This window comes from Equus przewalskii, chromosome 17, assembly GCF_037783145.1.
Source record: "Equus przewalskii isolate Varuska chromosome 17, EquPr2, whole genome shotgun sequence".
NCBI lineage: Eukaryota > Metazoa > Chordata > Mammalia > Perissodactyla > Equidae > Equus > Equus przewalskii.
In genome coordinates, this window is record NC_091847.1 from 76,193,630 (window position 1) to 76,219,629 (window position 26,000).

Here is a 26,000-nt window from a genome sequence, read left to right on the forward strand (position 1 = left end):
AGTAGAGAATCTGGTCTATCCGAGGAGTGGAGGAGAACGTGGCAGATTCTCAGAGGCTGTGCCGTTAAACGTTCCTGCCGTGCGCCTCCCTGGAGTCTTGACTCTGGCGGCAGGGAACTTCGGTCATAACCTGTCCGGAGGCAGTTCACCTGCAGGAGACATGCTAGTCAGTCATCACTCCTCTCTTTGTAAATTAATATCCTGCTCTTTACACCAGTCTCTATGCACTCTGCTAATGTGGGTCCACACCCCTGAGACCAGTTGATTCTGGGGCACTAAAGAGATCAAGGTTCTGGGCCGTCCATGTCCTGGCAGTGCTGAACTCACCCAGGTAGCACTCCTGTGTTGGGACCTGCTGCCCTTCCCCAGGTGACACCCCACCTAGCAATTGCCGTATGCACTCTATCTTCAAAAATCCTACTGTCTCCAGCTAATATCCTTAGACGATGCCCTAGGATCCAAAAATACTGGACAGTGGACCACACTACTTCCACTTTTTGGGTGGGTCAACACTGCACACTTAAGGGATAAAGTGACCTCCCTAATTGATGCCACACACCAAGGAGCTGTCCCAATCAGGCAGAAAACAGAGAGGCAATGTAGACTGGTGATTAACCATGTGGCCATTAGCACCAGATTCCGTCCGTGTGACCTCATGAGGCCGTGGGCCTCAGTTTCCTCATTTATAAAATGGAGATGACCACACCCACCTTTACTTCCCAGGGTCAGATGTGGGAGTTACATGGGCTAATGTACACAGTAAATGCTCCATAAATGTCAGTTATAGACCTCCCCAGCTTGTGTTTGTTAAGTATGATTACTAACTAATTGCAATGCCCTCTTGCCCATGATCACAGGGACCAAAAATCAATTCATAAAGAAGTGAAAACAGCTCAGAGGCTGTCACTTGAACCCAGACTGATGGTTTTATTGGTTTTAACTTGATCTCCCTTTGGCCTCCCTCTCCTTGCCAGACGCTTTATTTGTGAAAGTAGCGAAAGTACTGGCTGAAAATTCCAGATGCCCCAGTAATGTGACATTGGCCAAGTCACTTATGCTCCCTGCATCCTCAGTTTGCTCATCTGTAGAATGGGTGAAATGGTGTCTGCCTTCCACCCTCCCTGGGTTGTTGTAGAAAATCGCAGGAGAAGGCAGAGGCAGAAAGCTCTGCAGGAGCTCAGAATTGCCACCCCAGTGCACATGACTTGGGTGATCGGGACCCATATTTGAAATACAGAGACCAAGCTTTGTGGCCTCCTTTCAACAACTGAAACTTCCAAGGCCTTGCCTGCAAATCTGTTTCTATTGAGCACTTAAAAATGAGCCCGATGGTGTTTACTGAGAAGAATCTTGGTTTCCCTCGCACAGGTTGAGTCATATACACAATATTCCCTGGGATTTAGCCAAGGGGGAGAATGCCTCTCTGTATCCCCCTACCCACTTGGCCAGTTCCACTTCCTCTACGCTCACAAATGATTCGGTTCCAGATGAATCTGACTAGGAAGGATGGACCCAAAGTCTGGCTTGACCCCAAAGAATCATCTAGAATACACAAAAAGGTCTTTAGGGCCACACCCTGTATGGAGTTGAGTTCCTCTTGGGGACAGGCCTTACATGGCCCAAGACCTCCTCAGATTGAGGGGTTCCCAGGACTCCCCAGGCTTCCCTGGGCCACTAAGACCTGAGCAGCCCCCTTCCACCCCGAGCCCGAGTGAGCCTCTGTTCCGCCAACACTCGGCCTCGGCTCAGACCCGGAGTGCCCTTCAGGAGCCACGGGCAGAGGCAGGAGAGCCCGAGGGAGGGAGTAGCCCACACATGGGCGTTTGGCTCTCGACCCACGACACCAAGGATGGGAATGATGTAGGGAATGATGAGGGCTGGGGAGTATAGAGGGAAGGTAGGCTGGCCGGGAGCCTGCAGAAGCCCCGTGCTCCAACACATGCAGGGCCCCTGAAGGCTTCCAGGGCCCCCGATGAAAGACAACCCCACATTGTTCCACGGAGCTGCACGCTGAGCGTGGAGGTGTTGCTAAAGCGGCTCCAAACCAGGGAGGTTTGCCAGGCTGTTTCAGCAGTAAATCTCCCTCAAGTGAGCGAGGAGAATAGCTGCAGGACCCTTTCAACCATCAATGAAAGATTTATGAGCTATGCCCGAGTCATCGGTTGACTCAGATCCTTCCCGAGGGCTGCACAGGCAGGGTGCGTGCAGAGGGCTAAGCAGTAGTCCCACCGCTGTGCATTCGGCAGAGCTTTGTCCCCAAGAAAACAACCAGCAGGCAGCCCAGGAAGTCAGGCGCTTCAGACCGAGCGGCTCAGTGACAGCAGAGCAAGGCGGCAGGTCACCCGCCACGATCATACTGCTGTCACCCACTAGCCCCTCAGCTTACAAAGGGCTGTCCCACTCACTCTCTTATTCGAGCTCCAAACAGCTCTGCAAGGAAGAGAGGGCAAGAAGCCAGTATCCCCATTTTACAGATGAGGAAACTGAATCCAAGAGATGAAAAGTCAGCCCTGAGCAGCCTGACTCCAAGCGCAGCTCTGTCCCTGCTCTGGCTGCCGCCCTCGCGGAGAGCTAGCAGAAAGACAGGAACAGGGAAGGAGGAGGAACAAGGGCCTTGCCCAGCACTTGCTCAGAAAAGCAAGAAGGGAGGCGGCTTGGAAGCAGCTAAGAGGACCCTGCCCTTCTCTGGGGTTCCCAGGCTGACCCGCTGTTCACCATTGCAGGTCAACAGAGCCTGGATGAAGGGGAAGCTGGGGCTGGACTCGTGGACCAAGGCTCTGTACCCGAGAACCACAGCAGCCAGGGGACTCACTTGCCGCCACTCAGGAAGCAGCCCTGGCGGGAAGAGGCAGTGCTGGCCGAGGTACCGTTTCTAACGGGCTCCCCGGCCGTCGTTCTTCTTGACTTCATGCGGGAAGCTTCCTCCCTTCACCATCTCTCGGGGTTCTCCGGAGAAGAGAAGAGTGCTTTGACCTTCTTGACCACTGTCTCCCGAAGTGTCACCCGTGGGAGCCTAGCATTGCCAGATGCTCCACCATAAAAGGGTTTCATAGCCAAATACGTTTGGGAAATGCCGTGTAGCACGCTCTCCTGCAGAGGGTCACAGTGCACTGTTTTGAGAAGTTCTGTCACTAAAGTAGCCACTTTAACTTTGACTCATGGTTTTCCAAACTTATTTAACCACACAGCCTCCCAACACTCTTCACTGCGTCGTGGCAGCTGTAGTCCTCTCTAGAAAAAAAGAGCTCTCGGCCTCAGAGTTGGAGAAGCCTCGGTTTGAGGTCTCCATCTTACTGGTTGTGGCGAGCCCATCCGGGAGACCTAACTAAGTGTGAGCCTGGACGCTCTCTTCTGTAAAATGGAGCTGTTATCATATGTATCTTACAAGGCTCCGATGAGGATTAAATGAGCTAAAATGTAAAAATGCTTTCTAAACTCTAAGGCCTCTGTGTGTGTGTGTGTGTGTGTGTGTACAAGATGAGAGTGGTTCAGAGCAGCAGAGACAACACAGGCTCCTGTCTTGAATAAACTCGTTTGACTTAGAGGAAGGTTCTGTGCCCATGAGAACTGAGAAGGCAGAGAAGAGAAGTGCCACACCACGGAGGGGAGAGGGGAGAGACGGCCCGTGACGGAGAAGGACAGTGACGCTAGCGCTTCATTTTCATTTTTAATTTTTCTTGCAAGAAGGCAGTATATGTCAGGCATGGTTAAATGTCATCCTTTCTCTCATCAACAATAACATGCTTTATTGTAATGAACAGCATTAGAGATCTTGCTATTATAGGCATGTTTTTCTTCCCAGGTTGCAAAGGAAATTTAATCCTTAGAACCACAAATCTAGCCACAGGTCTGACTTAAAGGAATCTGCTCGTCCCCTCACAAAAGCCTGCTCACAGGAGTGTGTCTCTGTCGTTCTCTAGGACACAGCCGGAGAGAATCAGCACCGTGCACAGGCTTTGAAGGAAAGCCACGATGAAAACTGGCAGCCGACCTCCAGGAGGGCCTGTGGGCACGCCCACATTGCCCATTCTTGGCTCCTGAGTGACAAACCCCACATTACGTTCTGCAGAGGCACCTTCCCCAACAGGAAGGCAGACCTCAGCGGTAAGAAGCCAGACATCTTGCTTGTTGATCTGGGTAAGCCTAGTCAAGCAGAGCTCACTGGAGAACACGGAGGCACTCAGAGTGTCACCTCCTCGTGCCACTTAGACTAGCAGCCAAAGTCCAGTCGGAGGTGGGAATGAGACTCCCCATTGCCTAGCACTCCACCGGCACATCCTGCAATCAGACCACCTGGGTCAGCTTACCCCCACTTGCCAGCTCTGATCTTGAGCAAGTTCTTTCATCTCACCGAGGCTCAGTTTCCTTGTCTGTGGAGTGGGGGTAGTAATAATACTTCCATAAGGCTACTGCAGAGATGGAGTTAATGCATGTAAAATCCTTTTCATAATTCTTGTCCCACATTTAGCACTTAACACATATTAACTGCTATTATTAGGGGTTCATTCTCTCCATTGTCTGACTCAGCCAGCAAGAACCCAACCCGGATAATGAGAATAGGGCTCCCCGAACCTGCTCAGCCAAAGCCGTGGTGGCCTTGGTGCCCGGCCCTCCTTCTGCCTCCCACTGACCCCAAAGCAGAAAGAGTGGAAAGTCCACTGTCCGTCCAGATGCCTGCAGCTGGTCAGCTCTCATCCTCTCCTGTTCCCACAGACATACAGGGCGACAGGAAACTCCACAAGGGCAGAAGCAGCCGCTTGTTCCCGGAGCCTCCAGCTGAAAGGTGCCTTTTCCCGCCTGTAGCATCCAGCACCGCCTCAGAAAAAAGCACGCCTGGGGAAGTGAAGACGAAAAAGGTGTGTGTGTGTGTGTGTGTGTGTAAGAGATCACTCTCGATCTGGAAATGAAGTGACTCCAAGGGGCTGCCTCCAGCAGAGGACTGGCCCTGCTTGCTTCTGAGCTCACCGTGTGGAGCTGGGACAAAGCTGTAGTAATTTACTAAACGTTGAAAATAGTGAAGGACGGGTGAAGGAATTCAGCTGCCCCGATTCTACCCCAAGGCATACGCTATTTCCTCACTTTCTGGTGGCAACGGAACCCTTTGTTCTGTTAAGGGGCTGGGGCTTACCTGCAAACCTGTGAGGACAGAATTTGAGCTTGTAAGAAACTGACCCACTTCAAACTCAAAATGCTGGAGATTTTGAATCCAGCAATGGTTTTGCTTAATTGAGGCCCTGTCGCCTTTGAAAATAAACGGCAAATTTTGCAAGTTTATCAACTCCTTCAGACGTCAAGTACACCTGCTTCCTTAGAGAAGTCCTTTGCTGTCTCTGGCCGGGTCCTGCCTTGCATTCTAAGTGGGTGGCTTGGAGGTACCTGTGTTGAGCAGGGCACACAGGGTTCCGGAACGCTCTGCCCTGTAGCGGCTGTGAGCCTGAGCAGGTCACTCGCCCCTCTGAGCTGCAGTGACCTCATCTGTGTGCTCGGATAATGAGGCCAACTCTTAGGGCTGCTGGAAGGATGCGAGGGGGTGATGCCTGTCTGTGAGAGCGTCTTGTGTCCGATTGGGAGCTGCAGCGGTGTTGGTTAACTGTGGGGACACGCGTCATGGGAAATGGCCCTGGAGGAGCCCTGGGTGGTCCTGGAGCCAGTGGGGGAGGTTGTTTTCAGTCTGTTCAGGATTTTCTCAGATTTCCTGTGTCTAAGCTGACCTAAACCTTTCCATCCACACCAGAAGGGCCTCTGTCTTCCCAGGTGCATCTGGACCAGGAGTAAACGGCAGGCCTAAGGGAAGCCCTCAATTTCACACCCCGGGTCAGCCCAGAACCGAGCCAGGCTCAGAGGACAGGAGTCCCTGCCTTCAACCCATGCCTGTGGTTTAGCAGAGGAAAGCAAAATTTTCCACTAGATTAAAACTCGGTAAATTTTTAATTAGAATAAAGAAATTAAGGCTTGGTTTGTCGGCCATACCTCACACAAATCATCTGAGTTTTTCCACATCGATTTCTCAATGCAAACCTTGTCAAACAAAATGCACCAGGTCAGTGTTCAGAAAAGGGCAGTTGGTGGGCAGCTGGCACCTGGACAGTGAAGGCCTCCAGGAACACAGAGAGCCTATGTGCACACGTCTGCTTAATCATTTTCTTAATGTCGTGAAATTATAAATATTTCCCTGCGTGTGTTTGGTTAAATTTCCTTCCTCATTCAACTCTAAGCACGGAGGATGGTTACATATGTCTCTGATCTTTTTTCTTCTCGAGCACTAAAACAGTGAGAACCGTTTTTATTTTTCCTCCTGTGAAATTGGACTCCCTGACGCCCAGCACAAAGATGTGTTTCCTAGAGCGGAGTTCATGTGTTAAAAGCTGCAGACGACAAGGAGAAATTTCCAGAAACTTCTGCGTAATTGGAAACAGGAGGCTCGAAGTAGTACCCCTTGTGTGTGTCTCTCTGTGCACAGATACGCATGTATACATATAGACACGTGTTTTGAGGCTTTTTGGATGCAAAAAAACTGGGTTAGAGTCGTGGCAGATCCTGACACACGGAGATGCTTTTTTAGCCGTGTTCGTATTGCGGAAGCGTAGGGACGCCTAGGTATCCTGCTGGTGGGGAGATTGGGTACTAAACCCTAATGAGAGAAGACTCTGCTCTCAAAGAAATACCACAGAAATATTCCTAGTTCCAAACACGACGGTGACTGCGTGTAACTAGCTCGCTCAATCCTCATGGCAGCCCTGTGCCCCGCTGGGGTGATTGCTCTCACTTTGCAGAGGAGGGTGTGGAGGCTGAGGGGTAAACGGGGTAAGCAGACAAACGCATAGTCTTATTTTCCACCCTTTCTTCCCTAAAAGGTTGCACAGTCAACGTTCTGAGCTTTGCTTTTTCCCCTTGACGACAGATGCCAAGATTTCTCTCTCTCTGTACTTAGAAATCTCTGCTGCATCGTTTCAAGCCGGCTGTTTCCCCAGCTGCAAGGTGAAGAAAGACCGTAGTTCCTCCCAAAGGCTCTTGAATTTATCTGTTTGTGCTCCTCTGAGGAGTCAGAGGCTGGATTAACAGGGTACAGCCGAGCTCCCGAGAGGCTGGGGGCAGCTCCCTAGACAGACTCCCGGCTACCTGGGTGGTCAGCGTTGCTTCTCAGCCATGGGGACTGAAGCCACCTCACCCAGCAGCTCCTGGTGCTGCAGACACAATAAGATTCCCTGTCATTTGTCCCCTGCAGGCAGCAGGGCTTAGAGACCTGCCCTAATGGGTTTTGTTTTATTTTTAAATTTTCTCAGGCACCAAAAGCTTTGAAATTACCTCCTATCTCAGAAGAACCTCCCAGGGTCCTGGACCCCCTGGGGAGTGGACTTAAAGCCCAGGAGCCCCCAGCAGAGCTCTTCATCTTCCCCGTGGAGATTCACTTCCACACCCAGCAACCTCCAAAAGAAAAACCCCGCAGAGGAGGTAGGTCCCCTCGGGACGGGTCTCCTGAGGGAGCTCGGGCAGGCCAGGAAGCTCCGGGTGTGGGACCGGCTAATGCAGCCCTCTCCCAAACCATGGCTGACCCTCCCCAGGGTTATCCTCTTCAGAGAACTTTTTTTTAAAAGAAGGAAAAAGAATAAGCCCAGAAGTAGGTCTCTCTGTTCATATTCAACTCAATTTTTAAAATATTTATTGAGCCCTTCATTAAGCAGTGCATTCTGCTAAACTGTGGAAGAGAATGGAAGTCAGGCATACACACAAATAAGTCGGATGCACCACAGATGTTACAAAGGTGCAAGAATTTTAAGGCAGTTTATGAAAAATAAATACAGTATATAAAACAGCACAATTGAAATTGAAAAAAAAAAAACTGGTTAAAAGGAGCAGAGAAGTGATGTTATCAGACAGCTGGGATGAATTCATTGCTTTAGGTAAGCCCTGGATTTAGATGAGTTTCCTGGCAGCCAAGGTAAAAAGGGTCTTTGGATCTTCATTTTATAAAAGAAAGATAAAAGTTTGCCTGAAGAGCCATTTTCCTGATTTTGAATTAGGTTATTATGTAACATTAGATGATTTCTACAGTCTTTGTCAGGGCAGAGATTTTGTGCTTCTAAGCAAAGTGCTAAGAGAGTAGGGGTAAGGGAGACATCAGTTCCAACAGGGGACTTAGGAAGACTTTTAGAAGGAGGCTTCTGAGCGACGGCTGACCCTACACCCCCAGGAGGAATTCTTTCTGACCTTCCCAAGACGTCCCACAGCACCCTGGCCTAAGACACATTCTCGCTCCTAGGACTTCTCTGGGCAGCGTGAGGCCAAAGGTGACCCTCTAAACAGCTGACTCCAATTTTGAGGGAGTCCTAGTTCTGAGCTTTGTAGAAACTTCAGCAGCAACTGCCACTGATTTCTTGGAGAATTTTTGTTCTGTGGCTATTTGAATTCTCAAGATGAAGAAGAATGCTTACCTACTGAGCTTGAAAGACCAGTCAGTGGAAGGGTGCGTAATGGAATTTCTAAGGTGATGAAAATGTTCTAAACCTTGGTTGGTTGCATGGATTTATACATTTGTTGAAATTCAGTGAATTGTACACTTAAGCCCTGTACATTTTGCTGTATATAATTTTACCTTTCAAAAAAAGTTACTTGGCTCCTTAAAAAAGAAAAACCAATATTTTTAAATGTAGGCTTTATTATTATTCAGGTCCAGTGAGGCTGACAGATCAGGAGACATTGCCATTGAAAAGACAGTTTGTTACTCAGAGTTCTCAAGAGGAGAGGGCACGCCGGGCCACGCAGGACCACACGGGGAAGCACCGGGGTCAGTCAGGAGGCAGAAGGGCTGGCAGGTGGGGAATGGGCAAGAGTACTGCCTTTTGGGGGAAGGAGTGGGCGAGGCAGTGCAAGCAGGCTAAGCAGGTTTGCGGTTGGCTAGTTTGAGTGGTTTGGGCAGGCTCCAGGGGCAGGGGACAGCCCTCGCTGTCTGTACCTGGCCCTGGGGGGTTAAGGCAGTGGGTAGTGGCCTAGAGTGTAAGAGTTGGGTAACGGAGGTTGTGGGGGTCAGGAGCTCTAGATTGGTTGGTTTGCATGTGAAATGTGAACTCGCACATGGTCCTTTACCATCTCTAGGAATCAGCTAGCGCTCGGGGGGGGGGACAGTCTCCCCAGGATCAGTAAGGTCCCAGATGTCAAAACACTGGAAGAAAAAGACATACTTACTACACACAAAGACAAGACTATTAGCAGGATTCAATTAAATCCTGAGTATCTTCCATGATGACCCTAGAAGGAAGGTCGCCAGGCCATTGGGAACCAGATTCTTAAAGCTGTTAGGCACTTGGAGTGTGCCAACACAGTGCCAAATGCAAAATAGGAATAAGGTACAGAGAAAGTGAATGCACTGCGTTCTTCCTTCTTTGGTACGTCAGTCAGTGAGGACTCTCTCAGTAACGAGTGTCAGAAGCTTAACTCAAACTGTCTTAAGAAAAAAAAGAAATGTATTATGAGCTCGTGTCATTGGTCGTGCAAAGACCAGCTAACTCCAGGCTCAGTTGGATCCAGGTCTGAGAAAATGGCATCTGGGCACTATTTGTCTAAGTTTCTCAGCTCTGTTAGCCTTTCCTCTCAAGCAGGCTGTCCCCACACGGTGGTCAAGATAGGCTCCTGCAGTTCCACACTGACCTCTCACCTGTTAACCCCAGTAGCAAGGATATGCCTCTTAAAAGTTCTTGCAAAAGTACCAGATTTGCCTCTGACTGGGTTATGTGCCTGGACCCGATCCTTGTGGCTAAAGCAATGAGGCGTCTCTTTAGCCAGGCTGCAGTCACGTGCCCATCCCTGGAGTCAAGGAATGGTCTCAGCTGCACCCAAACCACATGGTGTGAGCAGGGGAGAGATGGATCCCCAAAAAGAAGAGATGGCTGGCAAAAACCACAGATGTCTACTACAACTTGGCTTTCTCATTGTCTCCTAGGAGCTCCACACCCTGAGTTAGGAGCAGAGACAGAAGAGACCAGGCCTTTCTGGAGGGCTCCCCTGAAGCGCACGTCCCTAGCAAGACCAAGGATGTTAAGAGTGCATCTCCCAGTGGACTCCGGCAGGGACACACTCTCGCCTCAAGGTAACCCCTCCCGCCCTCCAGCATTCCACAAGACTCTCACCCAGCAGGGAAGCAAGGCAAGACACGTAAGGACCCCCAGCCCTGAGAAAGGAGCTGGAAGGGAGGTCAGCTCCCCCCAGCCACCCGAAGGTGTCTTTTGTTCAGGCAGCAGCTGCCTTAACTGAAGTGCTGTCATCGAACCAGTTTAGTGTCTAGCTCATAAGTTATTTATTCATTAAATCGTCCCCCTACTAATATTTTTCTGGTTGCAGATATAAAATGGCACCAAACTTACTGAAAGTTCGCTGCATGCTCTATGGTTTATCCTATGTTTTTAATCAATGAAATTTCATTTCTAACCTGTTTAGGGATGTTTATTTATTCATTAAAAAGTCCACAATATCAATAAAAGTCTTCACTCTAATTTTTCAAAACATCATATGGACGTTTGAAATTACACACATGGGTGCATCTAAGTGTGTATTTTCATGTGTTGGCTAAGCTGAAAGTAATGGGCCATATTTAGAAAGCGCCTCATTTTCAGAAAACTGAAACTCCTTTCCAAAGGGCAAGATGACAGTATCACAAACATTAAGTGATCTCTGACCAGTGGTGTCAGAAGAAGGAGAAGGAGGAACATTGATATTTATGGAGTTCTCTCTGTGCCAGGCACTGGGTTAGTTTTTAGCACATCTTATCTCGTTTCCTCCTCACAAGGATCTGACCCTCACTTCCCAGATCCGAAAACGGAAGCCCTGAGAGAACGCTTGTCTGAGGTGACACGGCTGCAAGTGGCCCGGCTGGGACGGGAGCTAGGTCTCCCGCACCAGCAGCCTCCCCATCGGGCTGCACTGCCTTTCAGAAGAAACAGAACCATGAGCCCAGGTTGGGACGCTCTCGAGATGTCTCAGTTCTGAGAACGCCTCTGATTACAGGGACACGGGCTCATTTACACCGTCTCTCAAGTGAGAGTTAATCATCCTAAAGACTGAAAAAAAGCCTTTCTTTTCAAAAAAAATCCAAATACTGTATGGGCCAGGGCCACATACAATGTGGTATGTGCAATGGACCAGAGAGCAGCTTTCCACCTGCAGCCTCAGCGTCAGGTGCACAGCCCGAGCCACTGGGGTCGGAGGCCACACCAGTGAATTTCGTCTTTGCTGTCATTCACCTCGCACTGCCCTCCACTTGTTTTGAGCTGCCATGTCCACCAGGGACTGACTCTCTAGAGCTTGTCCCTCCTCTGCCACCCTGCCAGGGGGCAGCCGGACTAGAAGTCCCTGGTACCTTGGTGTGAGTCGGTTCAGTATGTGACCCAACCTCGTAGAAGTCACATAAAGAGATCCAGAGAGTCCCGTTTTTCAAGGCAGTCTTCCTCACACAGGGGCCCCTGGGCAAGGGTGATCTGAGCTAGGAAGTGTGACCATCCCATTGCCGCGGAGGTGGCCCATACCCATTTACTTGCTCAGCCCTGGATTATTTCACCTCTACCATTATAAAAACGAAGCCAGATTTTGTATGTGCACATACACACATACATATTTTATTCTATTGCTGAACCATCGGGAGATAGATTGCAGACTTTGTGCCTTTCATCCCTTATCAGCACATATCTCCTTAGAGCAAGGGTGTTCTCCCTCATGACCACAACGCAACTATCACAATCAAGAAAGTCAACGTTGGTGTAACACTAATTTCTAATATATAGTCCATATTCAAATTTCTCATTATAACAATAACGTTCCCTAGAGGTTTTCTTTTTCTGATCAATCCAGGATTCAACTCGGGATCATGCGTCTTATTTAGCTGTCATGCCTCTTCAGAATCTTTTCGTCTCAAGCGCTTGACCAGTCTTGCTTTCCATGACATGGACGTTTTGAAGACCAGTTGCTTTGCAGAATTACCCTCAAGTTAGATTTGCCTGTTTCCTCGTGATCAGATTCAGATCAGACATCTTTAGCAAGAAGAGCCAAATACGTGATGTTGCATCTTTCTCGGTGCATCACATCAGGGGACACAAATATCCCTGTATATTTATTCCATCTGTTATCATCTGTTCCATTATCAGTGGTGTTCAGTTTCACTATTTGGTTAAAGGTGGTGTCTCTAGATTTCTCCATGGCAGACACCTTTCCTTTCGTAGCAAATAACTAGCCTGTAATACTTTGAGACTGTGTGTGAAGCCGGCTTTTAAACACGAACATCAACCGTGTGTTGAGCATGAAATAAAGACACTCTCTGAGATTAAGACAAGGTCTCAATCCCTCAGATTACTGGGTTTCACCCTCCATAGATCAGTCCCAGCTGATTTGAGAAAAGAGAAGGAGAGCACGGAGGGGAGGGCAGGACGCACTGTGTGGAGCCTTGTCATCTGCCCCATACCCTCTCTGCCCCCAGGAGGTGCTGCTTTGCACGCTAAAACCTAGAGGAGTTGCGTGTGCATTGGTTCTGCTTAGAAGACTTGCTTTGTGGTTGGAATTCTGTAGCCAATAATCTCGTGAGCTCCGCAGCCGGGGGGCACCTAGTGAGAGCCTTTGCACTGTGGGCTGGAAGGACCTTGCAGCCCCTCTCGTCTCTCTTCTGTCTCAGGAGCCCATCAACATGAGGAGAGTAACAACAACTGCTGCTTAGTGCCTCCCAGTTCTGGGGGTTCCTCAACCAGGGGCCACTGTTCTGGCCAAGAGTGATTTCACCCTGGCCACGGGAGACAGCTGGTCTGGAAAAGGGACGAGGTTGAGAATGGGTGGCATCCTTCAGGAGGAGCCATCACCCCACTTAGAAGAGAGCTTCCTTCTCCTTCTGATCCAGAAGTCCTCTCATTCGTGTTTGTCTCCTTTTGCTTTCGAAGATGATGATGCCCCACCCCAGAATGTGACCCCACCATTGCCCCTGATTAAAGGAAGAAAAAGTCCAGAGAGCCAGAGGGGCCCAGACAGTCCCAGGACATCAGGGCACAGCAGCCCCACAGGCCCCCCAGTCATGAGACGGCCCCGGGGGACACTCCCAGCGGAAGGACAAGGTAATCACTCGTTGGCTTGTCTGGGGCTCTGGGCTCATTTTAATCATCTTCCAGGGCCACGCAGCAGCCGTGATGAAGCTGTCTGAGAGCCACTCCACTGAAGGGGAAATGAGCAGTGTTCACGACGACGTCAGTGGGATTCATGTTTACCATGCGTATTCCTAAAGAGTCAGTGCATGTTTTAAGGGTGTGCTGCACCTGCACGCATTGCCAAACTGTTCCGTGCTGTCCTCCCTCCCAGCAGCAGTGTGAGGACACAGCTGCCTGCAGTCCCCAGGGAGCCACACTATGGGATGGACCGGGCCACCCAACACCGAGGCCCGACCCTCCCCGGGGTGAGGGATCCTGCTGACCCTGCCAACAGGAAGAGTCCCGGGCAGAGGCCACCCTCAGCCCGGGGCAGAGCCCGAGGCCTGCTCACAGACAGACAAGGACTGGATTGTCACTGGAGGGTGAGGTAGCACCCACACCCTCCATGACTTAGACTGACTGAGGTCCTTATACAAGATCAATAATGCAAAGATGGTGCAGTGACAGCTTCCGTGGGGGCTTTGAGCTAAAGGCAGCTCATAAAGCAGAAATTGCTTAGAGTCCACACTACCTCTGAAAATCCCTTAGGGAGGTGCCATGCTGGAAACCAACAAAATGTTTTCTAGAAAGTGCAGCCCAGCCAGCTGTTCCTCCCGCCAGGAGTGTTGGGCTGCTTTCTCCAGTGGAGCACCAGATGAAGGAGATGCTGTGTGTTGGGCGCCGGACAATGTGAGGAAAGCATCTCTCTTAATGGCAGAATCCTAGTCACAGCTTCCAGAAACTCACACACTGAGAGGCGGGGGCAGGGGGGAGGACACTAAGAGCCGCCAGGAAGACAACAGATCCCTCATCTTTCCTGTTCATCTCATGCTCACTCGGGCACAGAACGCCTCACCATTCGTCTCTCTCTGCCTCTGTCTACCCCCCGCCCCCAAGCATGGACAGGTGAAGCCCTGTAAGCATAAATTAAATACATAGATCAATGACTCCATATGTGTTTGCAGCTTCTCTATTCAAGGCTAAAACGGTCAGCATCACGTCCCCTCCTTCCCCCTCCCTCCCTCTCTCTCTCTCTCTCTCTCTCCCTCTTCTTTCAGGTGCCTTCCTCCTGTGGCCCCTCCTTCTGGACCCGCACGGCAGCGATGCCCTCAACTTAGATACAAAGGAACCAAACTTTAGGTGCAGTCACGCCAGCACTGACAGTGTTCCCAAGAGGTTGGGTAGCCCAGGAGAAATCACACCGAACACACACACACACACACACTCCTCCTCCGACATCATTATAAAGGGAGAATCTGAGGAGAAGCAATGCCAGGGCCCTGACTGTGGTAAGAGTGCAGCCCGAAGCCTCAGGAGCATACGTTGAGTGTGTAAATGAAGGTACATGTGAGGATACGTGTGTGCCTGTGTGTGCTTGTGTGCAGGCATGCACACCTGTGTGATTGTGTGATTACGCAGGCATGCTGTGCACAAGTGTGCAAGTGTTGCTGTGTGTGTGTCCTTGCGCCTGTGTGGTATATGTGTGTTCATGCACACACACTTGCATATGGGTGGTTGTGCATGTATGTGTGTGTGTGCTTGCCTTGTGAGTGTACATATATACGTGTATGTATACCTCTGTGTAAATATGTGTGTGTGTTCTCGAGTGTGTGTGTTGCCTCTGTGTGCATGCGTGTGTTTGTGTACTTATAAGCGTGTGCCGTGACTCGTGGCCAGCTCTGCTCCTGACCCCTTTGCCTTGGAGATGGGGAAGGTAAGGTTACAGAAACACCTTCAATCTTTCTAAGCGTCTGAGGGAAATACAACTTCCTTCTCCTTGGCCTGAGCCCCCTGGAGTCACTGGCAGTCACAGCATTTGAGCCATAGGGGATGGCTGTCCATGCGGAGAACGGCACAAAGGCATGTGACAGAGAGGGGAAGCAGAGGCTGGACTCACCAAGCCCTTGCCCAGGTGGGCGACACACACCTGGAGGAAAGGGCCCCCTGTCCTTCACCTGGGTGCCCCTCACCAGCCCAGCCTTGCCCTGTAGGGCTGCTTGAGCCCCGAGGGGCCACCTCCTCCAGGTTCTCACAAAGGCGTGACAGGGGCTGGTGGCAGCCCACCCTGTTCATCCTGCATTGGCCTCCAGACTCCTGCCGGATCCCAGGAGTGGGGCTGACCCTGGGCTCTGGCGGGCCCTGAGCTCACTGCGTCTGTCTGCTGGGGACTCGGGGAGCACGGTGCGGGCGCAGCCTCCTCCCTTGCACTCACGCTGACACTGCCCATGTTTGTGCTTGTTTTCAAAAAGATTCCAGAGACCCCACACTGGGACACTTTTTGCTGGGTCCAGATGGAGAAAACGTCTGCCTGTCCATCCCAGGGCCTACCCAAACCGAGGAGCTTCTGTGTGGGGAAGGTAAGACGATCCATCCCGGGTCGGCCTCGTTTTCATAGCGGAAGGTTTTACCTGCAGCTTCCAAAACTTCCCAGCAGCAGAGACATCATTAAAAACAGACGCGAGTCAGCCAGTTTCTCCCCCCTCGCTGACACAGAGGTGCTTCTGTAGCTCAGACACAATAACCCAATGTTTGCATAACAAGTTGACTCTTGCTGGAGTATCTGGAGGGAGACGTTCCCGTGGAATGGCTTGGAGGAGGTATAATGTGCCTTGTTGATGCCTTGATGAGAATGATAAAGCCCTTTTGGTTTTTGCCCAAATTAAACACTGCCTTTTCTCTTCTCTCCAACCGCCCTCCAGAGGCGGAGGTGGCTAATTGGTAAGCCAAGCAGGTATCCTCGTGGTATGCGTTGGTTTATTACTGCGAATCCTCTGGCTCCTGACAGCTATCGAGGCAGTTTCCAAAAACCCTTCTGGCATGTTAACTTTTTGGAAAAGAGATGCTGGCTCTGGGTAATAGCCGTTTTGCAGAGGAAAAAAAATGAAGTCCGAGGGTGCTGAGTGTCAACCTCCTGGGATCCATTATGACGTGTATGCATGAGTCGGACGGCCAGCAGGGGGTCTGATGAGAGAGAGCAAAATCTGTGCTCCTGTAGTGGGCTGTGTCTCAACCGGCTCAATAAAGAGAGCGTGGATTCAGAGCCAGGAGATCTGAGCAGCCCTGGCTTGTCCTCTGTGTTGTCAGATGACTTGGGGTCAGTCCCTCCCTGTGTCCAGGGTCCTCATCCTGTCTGAAATGAGGGATTGACTCTTGCCCTGCCGCCAGCTGGGAAGCTCCTTGACTGTTGCTGCATTTCACAGGTTGCGTCTGTTGCTGTTGAAGCAGCGGCCTAGTGCATGGGTTTCCAGAAACTAGCATGCATTTAGTTCCAAATTCAACCTTAAAGCACTTCCACCACCACTTGGGTTATCCTGTGCTGTGAGTATGGAAATAACTTGGTTCTGCATTGGCGGAGGCAGGAGTTAGAGAGGTGGAGGCCAGTGTCAGAGTGACACTGTGGGTACAGCAGCTGGACAGCAAATATGGTTCTGTTCACCTGCTGCACAGCTGTCCTCTCTGTTCCAGGAGAGACTCTGGCAAAGCAAAGCCGGAAGCAGAAAAGGAAATGTTTAGGCCTTCAGTGTGTTGTCGCACTGTTCATATGAGGTTTCAGTCGTTTTGGCATCCCTGGCACCTGGCACGGTTCCTGACACATGCATAACAGGATCACGATACATGTTCATTGAAAAATCTCTCAATAATTTCCACGCTAAAGCAAGAGAGAGAGAAATGTAGCTTACGTTGAATAAATGGAGACTTGTCCGCCATCTTGTCTCAGTCCCGTGAACAGTATATTTAATCCTGCTTGCCTCTCAAACCTAAAGTCATTCGCTGTAAGCTTGTTGAACTAATGAATGAATCAGTCAGTCAGGCGGGCAAGCCTCTCTCAGCCTTTCCTCCATATACAGCTGGCGGGCCTTCATTCTGGACAGCGATTAGAATGTGCCCTGGAAGGTAGGACAAAGCCTTAAACCCACATGTCCCTACGCGGGCCCATAGAACAGATCTGGGTTTCAGAGAGTCTCCATTAATGGGAAAGTTTTTTCGTTGTTTTGTTTCGTTTTGTTTTGAGAAGCAGTGTGCTGAAAAAAATTTTCAACTCTTGCAAAGGGTTTGCTCCAATCACACCAAAATCTTTGCAGTTCAGTTTGTTGAAATCCAGGTTGGTCACCAGCCCACCCTGCCCTTCCGGTCTCATCTCCCACTCTATTCAGGCCCACCCTTTTCTCATCTCTTTGGAAGCCCAAACATTCAGTCTTCCTTCTCTTATCTTCCAGCCTTTGCCCAGTTGTCCCCAAATGTTTAGAATAGCTTTATGTTCCAGACAAAGGCTCATCTTTTCTGGAAAATTCTCCTTAGTAAATCCACCTCATCTCATACAACTGCCTCAGCCCATTCCTCCCTCTCAATCCGACTGTTATGATTATTGTATTTATCTGCATCTGTTTTTTGTTTAGCTCCCAAATATATTACACGAGGTCTAGAGCACCTCTCATCTTTATCATATGTCCAAGAAACGCTTGTTGATTGACTGAATACCCCAGATGCCACAAAGGAAAGTTCTTTTGGAATCATAGTTGGGATTTTTAAATTAAAAAAAATCTTGAGTAAGAAGGGAATATGATCTGTCTGATCTTTCGGAGACATTCAGACTCTGTCAACATCTATTTGGAATAAATTCTTAGGCAATTAGATCATGATATCTTGCTTTCAGACAGCATAGAAAGATGAATACGAACCTTCAGAAAAAGAAAAAAAGTTGTGAAGACTAGAGCTGGAATTTGACCCTCCTGGTCATGGCGGGATGTTGCAGCACTTAGAAAATTCAAAGGCTTAAGAAAGGAAAAGTTAACTTGGATGGATACAAGTCAAAACAGGGGATATGTGCTCTGAATTGCTTATCCATGATCCAAATCCTGCATCTAGTCTCCTGGTTGTGGTGGCAGCAATGGAAGATTTCTTTCAGAAATTCTTTTATTCAGAAGGCTTACTGCTAGAAGTTCAGGGATGTCTGTCCCGATGATTCAGGCTGGGACTCCAGTCCCATGTCACTTTAAATTCTTGAGCTCTTTCAGAGTTTCCAGTTAACACTGGTTCTTGTCCCAAATGGATTTTTACCCCAAAAATGTTCCTTATTTTTTGGTCATTTAATAACTTCCTTCTCTCTTGCAATTCTTTCTTGGCGTGGTGATTTTAAAATATGTCCACAAATTCTTTGACACTTGTTCCTTCAAAGGGGAGAGCCTAACTCTACTCCCCTTGAGAGTGGATGGGACACAGCGGCTCACTTCTAACAGAAATAGAATATGACCGAAGTGATGGCGTATGACTTCTGAGACTGGCTTTCTCCTTGCTCTCTCTCTTGGATTACCCCTCTGGGGAAAGCCAGCTGCTATGTCCGTCACGAGGCCGCTCAAGCAGCCTTATGGAGAGGTCCCCAGGGCAAGGAACCGAAGCCTCCTGCCAACAGCTAGAACGAGCTTTCCAGGCTTGTGAGTGAGCTGCCTCGAGAGGAGATGCTCCAGCCCCAGTGAAACCTCCGAATGACTACATCCTGGCTGACACTGTGACTGCAGCCTCCCCAGAGGCTCTGCCCCAGAAGCACACACACAAGCCACTCCCAGATTCCCACAGAAACTGTGTCAGATATAATACAAATTTACCGTTTTAAGTCACTAGATGTGGGGGTAATTTGTCTTCAGTAATACATAATATCCTTGGTGTCATTTCCTGGTGGTCTGCAATTTGGTAAACAGAAAGATGAAGGGGCCAAGAATATCCAGCTGGTCTCAAAACACTGATGATTTGGGGGCAAACATATGCTAAATAGTTGGCTTTCTCTTTGTTTTCTCCATTTGCCATTTGTGGTCATGTTGGTTGTGGGGCTCACGGGTAAAAGAATCCATCCGTGTTGGTAGGGTCATTGACAAAGTATGATTTTTCTTGAGTAGCCTTTCTCTTAGCAGCTGTTGCTTTAGAGAAGACGCCTGGAGATCTGAAGGAGGAGAAGTCCTTAGATGAGGCAGAGTCAGGAAGAAGAATGAACTCTGGACTAAATGTCCAAAGTCTTGGGCTTTATTCTCAGCTCTACCACCCGCGATATCTGTGATTGGGAGCAAATAGTTGCACTGCTGTGGACCTCAGCTCCCTAATATGGGAAAAGAGGAGCTGGGCTCAGATCCAGTCCTCCCAGCGTGTGTCCCATAGAACTCCAGTTCCTCAGAAAGTTGACAGGCATTATGTAAAAAGCAAAAGGTTCCGAGGTTAAATAAGTTTGGAAACCAGCGGCTAAAGTTAGCAAGTTTCCTTATGGCAGGACTTCACAGAGCCTCTAAGAGGCCATTGTGAATTTCAGCTCCTCCCGTTGAGAATATGCCTTGTATCCCAAACTTATTTGAGCACTGAATTCTTTATTGTTTTTAGCAAAGCATTGTGCAGTTCTTAATAGTTTCTGGAACACACTTTGGAAAACACTAAACTGATGATTTCTAAGGTTCCTTCCAGAGGAGACTCTCTTGCTGGGGTAGCTCTGTTGTCTAAATCCTGAAGCGTGCTCTCAGCCATTCAATAATTCATGACTGTTCTTATTTTCATTTTCAAAACATCGCTTCTGAATGGTAGGGTCCACAATCCATCCATCTCTGAGTGAGAAGTAGAGGAAGGGAGCAGGAAGCCTGCGTGGCAATAAGGCCCTTGGGCCCAATCAGTGTTTGTTAATAACCCATAAGAAATAATGTTGACAGTTCCAGTGATCTCAGGTCAAATGTTGAAATAAAGGAAAACGTGGCTGGACATGGTCACGTGGCACCCAGCATTTCCTTCCAGTGGGCCTTCCTGTACTGCAGAGGCTAGAAGGCTGAAAACTACATTTTCCAGATAACTTAGGGGCTGGATGCAAATTAAGTTCTGCCAATTAGATGCACTTGCATGAAATTTGGAGGGCAGAAGTGAGGCAGAGGCATCAAAGCTTTTGGCTACTGATGCTGGTAAGTGAGCCCAGGAAGACCGAGTGTGTCAAGAGGCAGTTGCCACAGCAACTTTGTAACCACCAAGTATCTACAGACAGGCTGTTTCTTCTTAAAATACCTGGTGGTTTCTGTTCCCCACCAAGCTCTGACCCACGTACTCTTCTTACAGCAATTATGGGAGATTCCCATGAGGCTCGGCATGGGGCTAATTTGAGGTCACATAGACCCCAGGGCAGGTTGGAATGGCTATGTTTGTCCGGACTTCAGAGGGAAGTCCTGTCCCTCAGCGTAGTGACCCCTGCACGGCCTAAGCAGCCCTCGCTGGACGGTGCTCTGAGAGCCACTAGACACCCCAGGGAGTCTCCTGTCCTTCGACAAAAACCTCCCACGATTCCTACAAGTACAAAGACTCCCCTACCTCGTATGTGGCTGAAAATGTGGTCATCACCACTCTACGCCTTCCAAAGAAGAAAAATATCAAAAATAATAGTTCTCTCTGAATCTGCTAGAAATTTTTTTTTTTTGGAAGAAAAAAAATCAATATGAAATGTTGAAGAATATTTAATTCCTCTTCATTTTTTGCATATGATGGGACTTGCATTTTTGTACAGAGCCTGCGAAGCCTGTGAAGACCTCCCTTGCTTTGTTCTGTTTCAGAGACATCTAGAGCTGGGAGGCAACAGGCATTGCCTTCCTCAGGGCTTAAGCAGAGGAAACACTTTAACAGACTTGCTGAGGGACCAATAGATCAGACAGATAAAAGCAGAGCTGCCCGGTGAAGTGGGGCTGGTCTGGCTGCATCCTCCCCAACGTCTCCACAGTCCAGCTAGTTCGTCCCCTCCTGAGACAGTTCCTGGGGAGGGGTCCATGCAGAGCCGCCAGAGCTGGGAGACCACAGTTTGAAAACCCTCTCATTTTATGAATAAGGAAACTGAGGCACAGAGAGGTGTGGTGATTTGCTCAAAGTCACACAGCTTCTATGTGTCAAATGTAAGGCTCAAACCCAGATCTTCCTGCGCCCACTGAGGTCAAAGCTCTTCCCACTAAATCATTCTGCCTCTAGTCCCTCTTGCCACGTTCCCAGGCTTCAAGGACTGGCTGAAGTCCCACCTTCTCTGTGACGCCTCACCTGCCCCCTCAGCCCACATCGATGGCTGCTTCCTTAGGTTCCACTAATTCCTACTGTCTGGCCCTCTCACCAGGCACTCCCTCACTTCCCTTATCTCTTATACTCTTTTTCTTCTTTCTTCTCCAAGATTTAAAATTCCTCTGGGCAGACCCCCCCCCCCATGTACTTGAGTACACCCCAGAATACACGGTAGATCCTCCCAGAGCATTGGCCATAAATACTGATTGAAACTGAGTAGCAAAGAATCTAATTGTTCCGCAATAGCCATTTTTCCATTATTCCTTTTGATACTAGAATCCCCCATCCTGAAGTTTAGCGCAACACGTGGCTGCCTAGCTAGAAATATGCCTCCAGCCCCCCTCGCAGCCAGGTGAGGCCATGTAAGCAAGTTATGGCGAATGGAAAGTGAACGGAAGCAGGTGCGTGACTGCCAGGTCATGTCTTTAAGAGGACGCTGCTTGCCCTCCTCCCCCTCTTTCCCCTTGGACTTGTTTGAGGTGGTGAAATGGCTTCGACCATGTGGAAGAGGGCAACACTCTATGGGATGATGACGCGTGAGATAAAAGGAACCACAGGGCCTGGGTGACCTCACGAGCAGAGCCGGCCTGGTCTGCCGCCTACCTCTGAACTCACGTGACATGAAGTCAGTGTGCACCTTCTGGAGTCTCTTTCTTACAGCCACTTACCACGTTCCTTGGCCACCGTAATGCAGCTATAAGGTCTGCCAACCTAGTTCACGTTGCTTTGTGACAATCAAACCAGATCATAATCTTGTAAAGTATTAAGTAAAATTCTGATATAAAATGTCACTGGACATAAAAGAGAGGAGACCCCTTACACAGGCGTTTGACTCCTTTGACAACATGTGCTGAACACGGCCACCAGCAAGGGACAGGTGGGGATTCTGACGCTGAGAGCTCTCAGGGACTGGGCCCCATCTGTCATCACGGCCATCACCCCTATAATCCTGTGAAGTGAGTGTTTTCATTCACATATCACAGGTGAGGACATTCAGACACGAGGAGGTTACCTCCCACGCAGCCATCACCCCCAGTGGGCGGCAGAGCGGGGACTGACGGCCAGGCCTGCCTGCCCCGGCCTGTGCCCGCCTCACCCACCGCCCGAGGCTCCCCTCCGGCCCACGGCTGCGGCCCCCAGGGACTCACAGCCCGTGTGCAAACAGATTCACAGACAACGGACGGGGCCCAGGCCAGAGGGAACCCGCGGGGGAGAGGCCCCGGCCCAGGATCCGGGGGTCCGGGAAGGAGCCGTTCCTTCCAACCGCGGGGACCGGGAGGGGCTTTGCGGAGGAACCCCCCCCCCTTGCACTGACCTTTGAGAAATGAGTAGCAATGGATAAACAGAAAAGAGGGACAGACCCGAGCAGCTGAGGGGCCAGCACGAACAAAGGCAGAGCTGGGAAAGTGTCCCCGGGGGAGGGACGAGCAGCCGCGCGTGCGGACCGCGGGGGCGCTGCCTGGGGAGGAGGGAGAGGCCTGGGGCGCCGGGACCGAGCGGAAACGCTGCTTTCTGGGCAACAAGGAACCCCAGATGTTTGAGGGGGTGTCAGGCAACCCAGTGTGTGACAGCGTGAGGGAACAGGCGACAGAAAGGCCGAGCGCCAGTGGCGTCACGGAGGACGGCGGGCAGCGCGGATGCAGGAGGCGCGCGGAGCATCCCCGGCCGCCCGCTGGACGTGGGTCTCCGGGCGCGGAGTCTGAGCAGCCGGGGACAAGCCTGTTGGTAGAGCCCTCTACACAATTGGCTGCGTCTCATCTCCCGTTTTCTACTCAAATTACCCTGTTTCTGTTTTCACCTTCAGGGAAGAGGATTATTTTGAGGGCGCGGTGTGTGCGTGCGTGTGTGTATGTGTGTGTCTCGTATGTGGTACTTAAGATAAAACAACATTGAAAGCCCCGGAGCCCGCGCACCCCGAGGCGGCACACGCAGGGCCACAGCCCTCCCCCGCGTGGCGCTGAGCTCCAGCCGCCTTCCTTGTTTTAAGTCAAATCCCACCAGCACACTAAAAACGGGTTCCAGCGTCGTGCGCCTCTCGGCTTGTCAGGAAGGCAATGTGGCTGTTCTCTGGCTTCTGTTCTGTCCGGGAAGCGGTTGAGCTTCCTGGCAGACAACTTGTGGTAGATAAGGGTGCAAGGAAAACCTGGTGGCCACCTTTTGGGAGTAAGGCAGAGGGCCGGCGGCGAGCAGTGATGGCACGTGTTTCTGTAAGCCTCCTGTGCTCTCTCCCCCGACACACACTGAGGTTTCTCTTTCATGATGGTTTTAGCCTATTTTCTCCTTCTTACCGCCGACCACTCAATTCTTTGAGGGAAAATTAACATTCATTATGCAATTTATCTCTCTCCTTTTAATCCGGAGTGTCTGTCTCCAAGGTCCCCACTCAATAATTAATGTTTGTTCTCATTTCCCTTTCTCCAGAGCATCTCTTCTTGAACTGTAGGGTCAACAATTAGCACTAATTATGGCTTTCTCTCTCTCCAGCATTGGCTCCCAGAGTCCCAAGCTGCCCGGCTGGGCCTGAGTTGTGAGTGTGTGTGTGGCTGCAAGCGTGCTCCCCAGGTGGGCAAGACCAAGGAGCAGGTCTTCCAGGGCCCACCGCAGTTCAGCAAATCAATAAAACCAAACATTCTTTTCTGACAACCTCTAGTGTATTTATCATCAGCAGTGAGACAACGAAGCATACATGCATCTATCCATCAATGGATTTGAAATGAGTCGGGGGGTAGTGAGATGGAAGATCTCAAAATCCTTTCCAGTTTGAATTTTCTGATTCCCTCTGCCTTTTTCTTCCCTCTTGCTATCTCCTTGATATCTCACACACCTCTCTCTCTCACACACACACACACACACCAAATTTCCCATTAAAAATCGTCTTCCATTTTGGATCCACTCAACTGACCTCTTTGCTGTCTATTACCTCTCCCTTAACTGTCTTTCTCTGGCCTGTCATCCTAAGTCTCTTTGGCTGTTAAAATAGCATTATTTTGACTGACAAGGACAGCTAGGGGAATCGTTCCCACACAAGGTGACTGTAAGAGATGGCAAAAAACTTCATCGGGGCTGCACACAAGCCTGTCTGTCTTTTTGGCTGGAATCTGACATGCTCGAATCCCTCCCACCTCTCCTGGTCCACGCCTCATATGGGTGCCACAGCCAGAAGGTGGAGCTCCTCACGCTGCCCGTCATCCCCCACTGCACATGCAGGGCCCCAGGCCTGTCTGCAGTCCAGACCCGGGCATCTCCTCACAGCAGCTTCAGCCATCAACTGTCTCCTGCTTGTGCTCCATCAAAAGTTCGCAGAATTTTAGCATCATGGTCCTTAAACATCTTGAATAAAACTATTATTTTCTTCAAGACTTTTTAGATCCTAGATCAACCTTCTCTCCAGGATGGCATCTACGGGGTTTCAGAACCATCCAATTCATTATGAGGCTTAAGCATCAAGGCCTCTACTGTGTTTTCCGCTGTCATGGGGTAAGGAAAATAGCTTTTTTCAAGACTTTCTCACACTCAAAGGTAAAACCCTTATTATTTTTCAGCCTGTGAATCTGTCAGTTCAAATACTGGCCAAGAAAAGGAGAGGTCTAGAATTCAATGTCCCCTAAAAGGTAAGCTTTTCCCCTGAAAAGTCAGCTCTATTTCTCCTCTATGTCATTTGACTCATGTACTTATTATTTCATACCTAGACCTCCAGAAATACACCATTTCTCCCCAGATATAGCAATAAGTAGGAAAGAGGGTCCTTCTGGACAGCCTGAGGACTGGGGCATCCTTGGCTGACCGCAGCCAGTTCCCCGTCTCCGGAGCTTCCTCTTATCTTTCCTCTGCCCCATGGAGAGAGAAGCGAGAACCAGGAGTGTGGGCTGGCGGGTAGCTCATCCTCCACCCACTGCTACTGCTGCTTCCGCTTCAGACCAGGGGAAAGGATGATTATGTGGAGGCGCTCTCTCTCTTAAAAATAGTCTTTGATGAATAGGGAACGTGTGTGGTCTTCCTCACTGCTTCTTTTGGGGCAGGCAGCAATGAATCCTGCATAAGGGACCTGCTGTAGTAACAGAAAGCAATGCCACGGATCGAGGGCTGGAGCCAGAGCTGGGTGGAGGAAATTGTTTTTGCCAGAGACTGTAAGACTAGAAGGAGGAGAGGCACAGTCATGTGCTGGCCCTTCTCAAAGTCTGTAGGTGGAGGAAGACTTGGAGCCTGGCATTCTTGTCCTTGGATGGACATCCTGACCATGCGGGAAGAGTTGCAGTGTCAGTTCTGTTCCTTCTCACTTGTCGGTCAGAACTGGGCCAGAGCAGCTCTTAATAGGAGCCCTCCAGTGAAGGATGCTGATGGATATGATGAGGACAATGATGATGATGATGGTGATGAAGAAGATGATGGCTACCATTTTTATCTATCGTTGATATGCCAAACATCATGCTGAGTGATTTATATTCATTATTTCACTTCATTCTCACAGCAGTGATGTGAAGTAAGTTCTATTATTATCCTCATTTTTCACCTAGGAGAATGTGGCTCAGAGAGGTTGACTGATTTGCCCAAGGTCACACAGCTAAGTGGTGAAGCTGGGCTTTGACCCCTAGGAAGCTGCGTTTTTACCGCTATGCATGGTTAGTGGTGATGTCAGTCTAGATAGGCGCGTTTCCATCTGACGATGTGTGAGAGTTTAGGAAGGTTCTGTTCATGACCCATACGAATAAATGGCTTCTGTTGCATAGCCTTTTCTCCCTCCAATTCCCCTTATCCAGCATCAGATACTCTTTTGTGGGTAAGACTGAAAATGAT

The 26,000-nt window shown here is 49.8% G+C and overlaps 1 protein-coding gene across 5 annotated transcripts in view; it reads left to right on the plus strand.

Annotated features, from left to right (window-relative positions):
- Window positions 1–26,000, plus strand: part of KIAA2012 (KIAA2012 ortholog) — a 108,132-nt gene that overhangs the window by 28,987 nt on the left and 53,145 nt on the right. For 2 of the 5 annotated variants that reach the window (XM_070580749.1, XM_070580751.1), the window contains 8 exons: window positions 2,724–2,863; window positions 3,921–4,104; window positions 4,714–4,856; window positions 7,284–7,452; window positions 9,938–10,084; window positions 12,912–13,082; window positions 15,401–15,508; window positions 24,749–24,817. In XM_070580749.1, the coding sequence (XP_070436850.1) occupies window positions 2,724–2,863; window positions 3,921–4,104; window positions 4,714–4,856; window positions 7,284–7,452; window positions 9,938–10,084; window positions 12,912–13,082; window positions 15,401–15,508; window positions 24,749–24,817 (1,131 nt within the window). The remainder of the gene's footprint in view (window positions 1–2,723; window positions 2,864–3,920; window positions 4,105–4,713; window positions 4,857–7,283; window positions 7,453–9,937; window positions 10,085–12,911; window positions 13,083–15,400; window positions 15,509–24,748; window positions 24,818–26,000) is intronic. The other 3 variants (XM_070580750.1, XM_070580752.1, XM_070580753.1) reach the window with 2 other exon arrangements.